The following is a 13,029-nucleotide window of genomic DNA, read 5'->3' on the forward strand; positions in this document are numbered from 1 at the left end:
TATTTGTTGTGTTCTTTCTCTCCTTCTGTCTCCCATGATCCTTCACTGATTAAACTTGTACCGAACAGAAATTTAATAACGTCTTCCCTTTTATGAGAAGGGTTGCTTGATACAATATCCCCATTTATGATTTTTCCAAGAAAATTTAATTAAATCTCTTTGTTTAAATGTGGACTCATGAGGCTGATTCAAATAATGTTTCTTGGGAACAGTGACTTTTCCAGAACATTCTCTGTGACATTTTCTTACTTTCATTGTTTATTCTCTTCCTTCTGCTACCATGGAAGGCTGGGAAGTGGAACCCTTTACATGTAAGTTCCTCATACCTCTCTCTCTGTCCTTGTTCTGGGTGCCACTTCAGCCTGTTGGAGGGGCCCTTAGATGCTTTTGTTTCCCTGCATATTGCTCTAGCTAATAAGCTGGCACTGACCAGAGGCTTTAACTGAAGTGTAGCTCCCACCAGGTACAAAGGATACTAGAAACAGCTCAGTGAGGACCCATTGTGTGAGCTTGCACTCTACTAAATTTTCCAATGTTCCAACAGAAGGAGAGGAATATTTTCATTAGTGTTTAACATGTTTGCTTAAAAAAAAAAAAAAACAGAAATAGACAAAAGTGAAGTAGAAGCAGAACTAAATTGCAGAGAGGATCCCCATGGTCCAGAATGGAGGCCTGTGCATCAGCTGTTCCCTGGTCTGTCCTGACTACCTTGTCCTCGGTGAGATAATAGGTAAATGGAGCTGGCTCCTTCCATGGGGCTCAGGGCATCACAATCACGTACTGTGCAGCCAGTTCTCAGCATCAGCTCTTATACAAATCCAAAATATTTTGATGAATTAATTGTTTAGAGGTGGAAGTTGATTTTTTTTTTTTCTGTGACCTCTTACTCTTTAAAATGAGCAGTGTGTTTCTGTTAAAAAAAAAAAAAAAACACTCCTTTTCCTCCTCTGGATACAGATGACATCAACATACACAATGCTATCAGCATGGTACCAATAACTGAGGACGCAGGTGGATTCGATTACTTGTATCCTTATTGCATTGCTGTTTCCACCAGACCTCTGGTCTTCTCTCCAGATTGTTCCTTCAGTCTTAAGGAGAGACGATTGTTAATTTCATTGCGGATGTCAGGCTTCAGAATATCATAACTGCCCTTGCAGTTCACCTACGACAGTTAGATTCATCTTGGCCGTGGGTTACGGACTCTGTTTTTCTAGGAGTTATTTTGAGACGTTTTAAATTATTCCTTTCCTTGAAAGTAACATAAGTATAGGCTTTTTTCCAATTGCAATTGCAAATAATCTTACTAAGCATGCAAATGTAAATCGGTCACTCTCTGAAACTGGCATTTTCTTTCTTATTAGTGGCTTTTGACCAGTGGATTTCTCAGTATAGTGAAGCTTTACTATTATGCTGTCTTGGTGACCCACATTTGCCTTTTTTTTTTTTTTTTTTAAGTTCAAGTATCAAAAATAATTCAGTCCCTTTGGTCTTTCTGTATCTAAATCATCTTGGAGGTGGTTCTTGTGTGTTCAGTCTCCTCTCAAGGGGCATTGGCATGAAGTCCATTTTTACCATATTTATTTGATTGGTTGTTGCTGGTTAGAAAGTAGCAGCAGTTCTGAGCTCTTACCTTGTCCCCACCCACTGGACAGAGATGGTGTTGTCCTGCAGCAACAGGTGGCTTCTCCAGTTGGGGCCACTGGTGGCACAGAGAGGATGTGATAGGGGAAAAAGCCCCCAGTTCATTCTGATACACCTCTCAGGAGACTACCGATGCACTTCTTAGAGAAACTAATCTAGGCAACTAGATTTGGGAAAGCTTCTATGAAGCCAGGCCCCCCAGGTGCCCAGGTCCCTATTGCCACCCCACTCAGAAAATAAGTAAACGGTGCTCAGTTACTCAGAGGTCTTAAGGCCTATTTGGTAAAAATGCTTACCATCATTTAGACAGAGTAGGAGGTTCAAACTATTTTAATTTTAAAAGTAGTTGAGTGTTTTCTTAGTCTCTCCCTAAATTACTTCCTTGCTAGACTGTGACTTTTTTGGGGGGAGTCCCTTATGGTAATACATATGCTGGTGCCTGAGCTTGCCATCCTCATTATATAATGAGACTGGGTAGAGGATTGAAGAACTTTGGAACAATGGAAGCCCATTCATGATGATCTGGTCGATAGATTTTGTGGGGGAAGTATTTTAAACTAGACCTTACCCAGCAGGTTCCCAAAATGGTCTAGTACATTCTCATTGTCCAGAGGTACCTTAAAGAAGTCAGCATGTCTAGACATGCTCCTGTGAAGCCTAAATCCATCTCCATTCCATTCCTTGATAACTGACTTTGTCACTCAGATTGCATATCTCCATTGAAGGAGAACTAACTATCATGGCAGTGTTCCTGTCTTCTTCGATTTTTAACATCTGGCTCTGTGTCCCTTCATGTACATGTACTTCTGACCATGCCGTACCTTAATGATTCCTTAGGAGTCGGTTACATTCATCTTCTTGTATTCCACAGGTGTCCAAGGATGATCGAAGTGATATTGAGTCTAGCTCAGATGAGGAAGACTCAGAACCCCCAGGGAAGAACCCCCACACTGCGACTACCACCAATGGGACCAGTGGTACCAATGGGTACCTCCTGACTGGGTCTTGCTCCGTGGATGATTAATTACTCAAAACTACAAGTCCCGAACAAAGTGAACTGTTTGTTCCTGGAAGTATTTAATAAGTTGCAAATGCAGTTCCTTTCATTATATCTCAGCACCAGAAACAAAAATTAGGATTATCAAAGCATTTTGAATAGTGCACTGCCATATGTCCTGTCTGTGAATGAAGAAGAATTACCATTCTCTATATGTAGGCATGCTGTATGTAATTGACACAAGGGAACAGTATTTGCATTTGTACTGTCTTAGAATATTATTTATATTTCATTTTTGTTTGTAAATCTGCGGACAAAAGAGGGTTTCCTCACTCCTTTTACTCTCTGGGTTCATGACAGTGAGGGAGATGTGCCATCTGCTTCTACCCCTTTCTATTGCTGTAACTCAGTTCGATAGGAGCATCAGCTTTATTTGTCACTTAGAGCAAGCAAAACCCAGCGCAAGATTCTCGTAGTGCTCCAAACAGGTTTGCTTTCTTTGTGTTACAGTGCCTGTTTTGAAATTGCCTATATAGTCTCAGTGACCATTTTCCCAGTGTAAAGTTTAAACAGAATGAGCTAGGCTTTTTAATTGTCAGTCTTCATGGTCAATTAGCACTTCAAATTAAACAGTATGGTTATTTGAGAACTTGAAAAAAATTGTTTCGTATTGAATTGCTTTGGAACAGACGTTATCTCTTGTGCACATGGCCAAGATGTCTTCAATGAGTATGGTAACTAGTTGGAGGTGAACTTTGTAGGTTACAGAGGGGTTTTTTGTTTCTTTGTTTATTCCCTATTATGAGGTCAGTGCTCTGGCTCTGAAGGAAGACATTTGCGTAAGGTCATCGTTGAAACCTGTGAAGTCACTCTTACTGTTGGGAATTTGTCCTGTGATCTGAGAATAACAGAAAGAGAATAGCTGATTTCAACCAGGTTTCAGTACTACCCCTATAATTACCACAGTCGAGAAGCTAAGTATAATTTGGCACAGCAAAGGAGACTTTGAACAGTTGGCAAAGGTCACCTCTAGTGCAAAGCACTTTATTGCAATCGGCATTCGAGGAAGTGCCTATCTAGTATTTGATCTTGATGTTTTCATTTTTCCGAACAAAATAAAGCCAATGGGAGAAGGACGATTTTACTGTTTGTCTTTTCTCCTTAAATATGACCCATAGTGACTCTCCTGTTGCTAGAAACTGAGCAGTGTTGCACTTGAAGTCCTTTGGTTTGCTTCTTTGAAGACTTGTTCAGTTTCCAGGAATTTTTATTCAAACGGAGCTATTTCCAGAAAAAGAAAAGATAAAAATTATACCGGACTATGGCAATATCAGCAATGAGAAAGATTGCCAAAAAATAAGTTGCTGTAGTCTCCTACCTGGCAGTGTTACGTATGTATAAATAAGAAAGCCATTCACATAAGCCAAAGATTTTATCTCTTTTCTTCCAACTTTCAGTAAGAGGGAATAAAAAGGTATTACAAACACTTACTTCATACACAAAACAAGAGTCGAAAACGACAAGGTAGTAACATAAATCTGTGAGTCAGATGATAGTGAAGACAACAGGAGCAGAAATCCTAGGGAGTGCGTGTCTTCTTATGGCCGTTCAAATTTTTGAAAACATTGAAATAAATCTTTGTGCCCACAATTTGCAACCTGTGAGTTAATAGTCAAAATAATACTCCCAAACAAAACCTCACACCGGGCTATTAAATCTTTCCCCACCTGTATATGAAAGAGTCTGTTTCTGTAAGGCCCATAGTAATAATTGAAGAGCTTTAGATATATGTCTAAAGACATATTTATTGAGAAAACGATGCAACTAATTATTCTTATAAAGCCTTGTTATTTTATTTCACAAAACAGGGCTATGTCTAGGAGTATAATTTGTGGATGGCTTGAGACCAGTCATAAAACATCAAAAACACTTGTTCGTCATCTGAACATCTGCTAAAAGGCAGATATATAAAATGTAGCAGCAAGCATGTTATGTAGCTGAAAAATGTTAAGAAGGTGAAAGTTTCCTTTCTTATCAACTAAAATATGGAAAAGAAGACTGAATTGTATCTTGCTTTAGTGTCTGGAGCAAGTCCTCACAACGGGAGAAATAAACCAGAGAACCACAGTGTGTTCACATTTGGATCATCTGATACTCTACCACAGAAGAATAATTTCAGAAGATCGGCTTGTAAATTAATGGTTTAGCAGAGTTGCATGAAATGAAGTAAATTGAGTCTGTCCTCAGCAAATACAAATCTAAGCTATCTTTTGTTTTTCCCAAAAGTCACTTCCAAGGAGGACTGAGAATACTCAGAGCTTCAGTGACCGATACATTAATACAGTCCCCAGTGTATCCATAGATTTTTATTTCATTTTTCCATTTTAGGGCAGAGAGTTCTTTTTGATTAATCAAAGTGGTGTTTGTAGACCTGTTAGGATGAAAAATAATATATTTCTGTCTACTCCTCCCCCATGGTGGCATGATAAGACTGAGAGAAAAAAAATATGTGAGTTATCTTATCTTCTACTTGTGCCAGGCCATAGCTTTGGAAGTGTATTTTGTAAATTCAACTGTAGGTTACTGAAAGTGTTGTTTCCCATTAATTAACTTAGCCCATGTCGATATCTCCTTCCTCCTGGTCGTATTCAAACCTTTCCAGGGTAACAAGGGGTGTGTAGGAAGGAGTCTAGAAAAAGTAATATTTTATTCTCTAATGCTATATAGCTTTTCTAGATCTCTTAGTGGAGAAAAAAGTAGAAAGTCAAGTAGAATTTGGCCTTGGGTCAATAGATGACATGAAAATGTGTGACCTATGTACGTTACATGTATGTTTCTCCAAAAACATGATAAAACCAAAATAGCACTGACTCATCCTTATCCATATTTTTTTTTCATTAAAAACCATCCACCGTGTACAGTAGAAACTTCCCACCTCCCTCTCAACTTCCTGTTTGTGCCACTCACCTGGCTGAGACTGGTAGGATCCTTTCAGCCTCTTGCCTTAGGCTAAGATCACAGAGGGCCTAAGGTCAGCATATAAGCCAAATGTAGTTCACATTTCCAAATTCAGTGGTGCACATGTGGAGAATAGAGGAGTAACTGTCAGCATTTGGGATGATTAAGGTCAATGTCAGAAAAAAGGAATTTGGTTGCTGTTTCACCCCAAGATTTTATTAACATCCAACTCCTGCCAGGCTGCGAGACAGATGGTGTCCCGAGGTACCATCAGATAATGGAACAAGTAACTGACAAAGATGAACTAGGAAGGTGGGTAGGCTCCCCAAAGAAAGCAAGCAGTTGGGTGAGAGAAATAACTCTTCACTGAGATAAAATCAGACCACATTTATCCAAAATCGTGGGTGAACCTCAAAATGTCCAGTTCTGTTGCCAACATCCCATTCTGAGTATTTGATTGAGGTTGCATTTGAGCAAACTGAATGCTTTAACCTTAGGCAGAAAGGGTCTGGACCTCCCACTTGGTGTATTTGAACCTCACTGTTATTTAGGCTGAAATAAAAAATGAGATTTCGGTTCAGTTCTCCTGAATCTTTGCAAAAGAGCCCTTCAGAGAGAACTTTGTGGACGCCCATGATTGTTCTCCTTCTGTTCATGACTTTGTATTGATAGTTATTTTTGTCGCTTTCTTAGAAATGTTAATGCCAAAGTTGCCTGAATATTTGAGTATTCTTAATTTGCAGTGTACAGAATAATTCCAAAGGTGTTAAGAGATTCTGTTTGTGTATGTGATGCTGTCGTTATGTCCAGAGAGGCTTCAAGAAATCCTTTGGAAATAAAAGGTTAAATGTTTACATTTTCTGGGATATTTGAGGTCTTAAGATACTAATTAGCTTACTTTTTTTTTTCTTTGTCTTTGGCTGATTTCCTGCTTTGTAGATAAGTATTAGTATCCCTGAAATGTAAGAAAAAACCAAATTAGATCAAAGTCAGCCTGATGAAAAAGTGATGACAAGGCACTTAGTTTTTAAGTAACTTGTATGGGAAGAGAAAATGCAGTTAGCTCTGATTATTGCACTTGCTGTCTAGCATGCTGCTCCTGAAGGGAAACCCCGCAGTGACCATAAGCAATTCTTGAATTCATGCACATGCAGCAGATAGTACTGGTTTACTGTGGCCACACTGTGTAGTTTTTGATTGTAGCAGGCCAGAAGAGGACCCTGTGGTCTGCCTTTGTGTGCACGGTCCCCTTCCCTCCCCTAAGGGGTGCCTAGTAGATGCGAGGAGGCCCGTGTGTCCACTCTGTGCTGTTGTAATGTCTAACAGTGTACTCAGAGGGAGCATACCTGATGCTGGTTTTCTTGGAGAAAACTTACCTAGGAAACATAAAGCATCATAAGTAACAGTTTGTAAGATCCGTGGACACCCAAAGGAGACCCTTAGCCTTTTCCAGCTATTTCTAACTTAAGTTCATTCAGCCTGAAGCCTTTGAAAGGAATGGCTTAGCAAATGGCCACAAGCTAAGACCCCATCAGATCCAAGAAGTAAAAGTCTCTGCAGCCAGATGGCACATCTTACAGTGTCTTCACAAGACTCTTATCAAGATTGCCAGGAACTGACGGGAGGGGACGGTTAGCCCAAGATCTGTGTTGTTCATCTCATCCACCCACATTCCTCTCAGCCTCCTGGAACTCTTGATAAGAGGAAACCAAAATATTGTCACTTATCTGCTATCAACTTCCCAAAAGACTTTGGATCAGTTGCTTTACCACTCTTCTTTCTCTGATTCCATTTTTCTTAAAAAGTCTCGTGCCCATGAAAGCTTGGTTTCCTATTTTGCTATATGTGGCATGGCCTGGAAACCAGGGACAACAGCTATTGGTATGATTTCTGTGTTAAGTGAAAAATTAGATTTTATACAGATCATCTTTTTTCTCTTGGATCTCTAGTAATTTTTTTAAACTGTCGTTGTAAAACTGCCCTTGAGAAATTAGAGGCTTTTAATGATTAGTTGCCAAAGATAAATTAGCTCTGTAATAGGAACAGTTAGTTATGTGGCAATTCTGGGACTTTGACTTAGAGATTCATTAATTTAAAGATGGAATCCCCCCCTCCAAGATTGATTTCCAAAAGTTTCGTGAAGCTTCTAAGCCTGTGATTCTCATCATCATTTGGTGGGTGCACAGAATCGGTCACCTCTGTAGCCATTTGTTGTCAAGCAAGGGGGAGAGGGTTCGTTTGGGGATTTGATTTTTTTTCAATTTGCAGTGAGAAATAGGATAGGTGACGAACTCTTACATGTTTTCTTGAGACAATTCAGTGCTTGAGCATCTCTGTCAGAAGTGGAATGATGTACTGTTAGCCAATTAGAATTATTTTATGTATTGTTAACTGTGTTTTGCTGATTTTTATATGAAAATATAATTATTCGTTCTTGATCTCTGGAAGCAATCATTATTATGAGGATCATTTTACTTTGGAAACACTTTCATAATAAAGATAAGTATTAAGAGGAACGTGTAAATGACCTCTTTTGTCAGCGCTACTCCGCTTGTGCTGGTACTACGTCACGTCATCCTGGACAACAGTTCTTTCCGGGCACACATCATGCTGCCAGTTTCCGGCTCACTTCCCTTAAATCCCAGGTTGTATTATATTTACATGTTACATATGTATGTTGTTTTGTCAGGAACTTAGCCAAGCTGCTCCATAGTATTGCTGCCGGAGCGTCCATCCTGTTTGCAAGGTGGCCTGTGGGGACCTTGAACTGACCGTCGCCCCTCAAGCAGGTGCACGTCCTGGAGAGCAGCCCTTGGGTCAACAGTCTCCACGACCTCCTGGGGCCTCCATGCCTCCTTGCCCCTTAGGTGAGAGCGCCACGGGGTTTGCCAAAACCCCACTCTTTTGAATTGACCCATCCAGCCTCACTTAGCCCAGGAAGTCCAAAGCCCTGACAAAGATGAAGTAGGAAGGTGGGACCCTAATAAAGGCAGGTGCCCAGGTCCTGTCTCTGCCTTCAGCCTGCGTGGCCCTTGGGGCTTGCTGTGTGTACCTCCCCTGTGACCCGTGAATAATAAACCTCTGCATTTTATATTTCTTTATTTTTTAATTTTTTTATTTATGGTAGTCACAGAGAGAGAGAGAGAGAGAGGCAGAGACACAGGCAGAGGGAGAAGCAGGCTCCATGCAGGGAGCCCGACGCGGGACTCGATCCCGGGACCCTGGGGTCATGCCCTGGGCCCGAGGCACATGCTCCCCCGCTGAGCCCCCAGGCGCCCGACATAAAAACTTTAATGTTAGCTTTCCTGCAGGGCTTCATTCTGGAAAAAATATTAAATATCATTTATAGAGAGAACACTTCTAATATACCCGCCCGCACGGATTTTTACAAAGTATAAGAAGCAGCACTGAGGAGGCCAGGGCGCAGCAACAGGAAGCATCCCTCGCTCCCCGCGCGCCCCCCCCCCAGCCCTCCGCGGCCGCTTGGGGGGCGGGCGGCTCCTCCCCTTCCCTGTCCTCCCTGGGTCACCCTCTTCCCCGGCTGCTCTTCTGCTAATGTCTCCAGAGCCGGGGCAGCCGGGGCAGCCGGGCCGGCGCCGCCAGGAGCGTTAATGAAAACTACGCGGCGCCCGGGCCCGGCGGTGAGCGCCGCCCGCAGCCCAGGCCGTGACCCTGCGACCCGGGATCGAGTCCCGCGTGGGCGCCCCGCACCGAGCCCGCTCTCCCTCGGCCTGGGCCTGCCGCGCTCTGTGTGCGTCTCTCATGAATCAATCAGTGTTTAAAAAAAAAAAAGGACAGCGGTGAGAGGCGTGGGCAAGAGTGGGGACCCTACACGGAAGGAGGCCGGCAGGCGGGGAGCTGTGACCTCCCGGGGCTGCCCTGCGGGGCGCAGACCCCGACGCTCCCTGCTTTCTCGGCCCCCACGAGGCTGCCGGGGCTGGGGGGAGCTGGGGGGAGCTGGGGGGAGCAAGCAGAGCAGCCCGCGTAGCCCCCGGACCCCCTGGAACACCCCCAGGCCCCCCGGAGCCTCCTGGAACCTCCCAGAGCGCCCCCGGAGCCCCTGGAACACCCCCAGGCCCCCTGGAACCCCCACGTCCCCCGGAACACCCCTGGAACACCCCCAGGCCCCCTGGAACCCCTTGGAACACCCCCACGTCCCCCGGAACACCCCTGGAACACCCCCAGGCCCCCCGGAGCCTCCTGGAACCTCCCAGAGCGCCCCCGGAGCCCCCTGGAACACCCCCAGGCCCCCTGGAACCCCCACGTCCCCCGGAACACCCCTGGAACACCCCCAGGCCCCCTGGAACCCCTTGGAACACCCCCACGTCCCCCGGAACACCCCTGGAACACCCCCAGGCCCCCTGGAACCCCCAGGCCCCCCGGAACCCCCTAGAGCCCCCCCCGGAGCCCCCTGAGCCACCCCGGAGCTCCCCCCAGCCCCGGGCCTGGCCTGCCGGGCGCACCGGTGCTGGAGGAGCGCAGGGCCCCCACGCAGCTGCGCCCCGGGCGTCGGCACCCCTCACCCCCTCACCCCCTCACCCCCTCACCGCCTCACCCCCTCACCCCCTCACCCCCTCACCGCCTCACCCCCTCACCCCCTCACCCCCTCGGGAGAGAGCGCCCGGGCCCAGCCCCGAACCCGAACCCGAACCCCGCATTGCCCGGGGGCTGCGGCGGGCCCGGCAGGGAGGCCACCGCCTGAGCGCAGAGAAGGCGCATGGGGCGGGGGCAGGGGGGGGGCGGGGCTTGCAGAAGCGCCTAGAAACACAAGAGCCGAGAAGACAGCGCCGGGCTGCTGGGGGGCGGCGGGGCGAGCCGCCAGGCGCCAAGTCGCGGCCTGTGAGTTTGAAGCAGCTCGTTAGGCAAGAGCTTGTCCTGGCCTGTTTGACTTGAACGCGGGGCCGCGTGCACGGCGGGGGGGATGTTGTACGGCGGGGCCGCGTGCACCACAGGGCCGCGTGCACCACAGGGCCGTGTGCACGGCGGGGCCGTTGTGGCCAAGGCTACAGCGAGCAGCCCGGCTTGGGCTCGCGCCTGCGCCCTCGCCGCCCGCACACCCCCGCGGGGCCCCAGGGCGCCGGGAATCCTTCCGGGCCCTGAAGACACAGGTGGCGAGCACCGGTGTGCTTTCTGCTTTCGTGCGACAGACGACCTAGGAAGAGAAAGAAAGCAAAAAGCAAAAAAAAGCGTGAGGGCTAGTTGGCTCGGCCGCGGAACCCAGACCACAGACTGGGAGCCTTGAACCCAGGACCTCCCGATCCCCGGTGCTGGAGGCGGGGCTGCAGGGTCAGGGTCATTGCTCCGCGACCCCGCCTCCGCCCCAACCTCTCCTTTCTCAGTGCCACTCAGACTGGATCGCCCCCCCAAGCCTCTTTCTTTTTCACCACTGATGTAATTTTTATGCTAGTCTCATTTTTCCAACAAAAAGGGACAAAACAAAGTTTGAAGGGTATTGTTAATTGCAGAAAGTCCACATCCTCCATCTTCGGCCATAAGCAGTGATTCATGTATGCAGCCTCCTTCTGGGGCCCTCAGGGATGTGTCCACACAGAGCCTGGGTGGAAGGGGCCCCTCCCCCTCTAAAAGCCCCGATCCCAGCTCCCGGGGTACAGGCGGGGCTGGGCCCTGAGGCCGGGGCGGGAGAGCCCGGCCTGCCAGGCCATCGCACTGGGAGCAAGAGCAAAATTAATGAAGCAACAAAGTGTTGCATGGTGACTGCCAGGGCTCTTCAGACGGGCCCTCTGACCCCCCAGGGACAGGTGAGCTGGGCCTACACCGGCTGCGTGGGCCAGGGCCCTGGGCGGTCTCGGGCGGGCAGCGGGGCCCTGAACACAAAGGCTCCAAGATGGGGACACGCTGGAGGCTCAAAGAGCAGCAAGAGGGCCGATGTGATGAAGCAAAAGAAAGAAAGGCGAGAGCGTGGGTGACAACGTTGGGAGTTAGGAAGGGTCGGATCATATAAGGCCTGTCTCCGCGGGAGGGGAGCAAGTTCTAGGAATAAGAGTAATGGGAGTCCTTTCAGGAATCCAAGCAGGGAGCAGCATAGCCGGGGGTGTCTCCATCCTGAAGGAGAGAGACATCGGCCCATCCCCACCGCGATGGAAAGAAGGGCTCCAGCCCCTTGGCAGTCGGTGGGGCGCGCGGGGGTCGGGGCCACACAGCGGGCTGGGCCATGGGCGGCAGGTGGCCACTGGAAGCAGGAAGGACTAAGGGCTCCTGAGGGTTCAGCCCACAGGCAATGAACGAAGTCCCAGCAGAGGACAAGGGGTGGAAGCTTCTGCTGAGGAGGTGCCAAGCCCCGGGAGGAAAGGCTTCGGGGGCCTTGGAGGAAAGTGGTCGGAAAACCGCTGACAGATGGGCCGTCGTGGGCAGGGGGACCCTAGGGAGGACCGGACTCCCCGGCTGAATGTCCTTTCCTGTTGCTGCTTAGCACCCTTCCCGGGTGGCCCTGGGCCCCCCAGGGTGGGGGGGCCGGTGGGTGATCACATGGAGGAGGCGAGCCTCGGACAATGCTCACTGTTCGCAGGGCTCCCAGCCTCTGGGCCAGCCTGCCTGGCTGCGCACAGCCCCCCCTCACCCCCCTACCCCACCATCCCCCAACCCTCCACCCCACCACCCTCCACCTCACCCCACCACCCCCACCACCCCCCTGGGCACGGGAAGTGCAGTGGCGACCCCCTGCCGGGCATCCCGCCCAGCACAGCCACCCAACCAAGCGGACCCCGAAAAGGCAGATGCACCTCACTCTTGCTATTCGCAGTGGTGACCTTCTAGAAAGCCTTCGTGAGCCATCGCTTCCATGAGAAATACAGGCTTAGGTTCCTGTAACCCTGTGGTCATGACATTTTTATCAAAAAAATCAAGATATAACCTTGTTTTATCCAAGCTTCTGTTTAAAGACATTTCATTTATTTATTTTAAAGATTTTATTTATTTATGAGAGACACACACACACACACACACAGGGGCAGAGAGACAGGCAGAGGGAGAAGCCGGCTCCACGCAGGGAGCCCGACGTGGGACTCGATCCCGGGTCTCCAGGGTCACACCCTGGGCTGAAGGCAACGCTGAACCGCTGAGCCACCCGGGCTGCCCTGTTTAAAGACGTTTTAATACATATTATTAATTCATTAACATCGAAGCTCAGCTGAAAGCGCCGTAACAGTGGCCCGAACAAAGCTGTATCAACTTATTGTTTAATATTCTGAAATTCTGCAAGCTGGTTATTACACTAACATTATTAGAAATTATACAAACTTATGATTTTTAATTATATCTAAAAATTTAGGTAATACTCAAAACCATCTAATTACTTTCCTACATTTTCCCACTGCTTATGCTCTTGAGGTATTTACACATATGGTATGTGCTTGATGGAAATACTCAAGGTGATGTGCTACTAGGCATTTTTTCCTAATTCTGTGTTCAGT

At 47.6% G+C, this 13,029-nt stretch overlaps 1 protein-coding gene across 2 annotated transcripts in view; it reads left to right on the forward strand.

Moving 5' to 3' along the window:
• The window catches only part of CERS6 (ceramide synthase 6), a 298,528-nt gene extending 290,422 nt beyond the window's left edge, over positions 1-8,106 (forward strand). The window contains exons 10-11 of one of the 2 annotated variants that reach the window (XM_041722631.1): positions 288-311; positions 2,516-8,106. In XM_041722631.1, the coding sequence (XP_041578565.1) occupies positions 288-311; positions 2,516-2,668 (177 nt within the window). In that variant the 3' untranslated portion in view covers positions 2,669-8,106. The remainder of the gene's footprint in view (positions 1-287; positions 312-2,515) is intronic. The other variant, XM_041722632.1, reaches the window with a different exon arrangement.
• The last annotated feature ends 4,923 nt before the right edge of the window (positions 8,107-13,029 follow it).

The sequence above is a fragment of the Vulpes lagopus genome, chromosome 11, assembly GCF_018345385.1.
Source record: "Vulpes lagopus strain Blue_001 chromosome 11, ASM1834538v1, whole genome shotgun sequence".
Lineage (NCBI taxonomy): Eukaryota > Metazoa > Chordata > Mammalia > Carnivora > Canidae > Vulpes > Vulpes lagopus.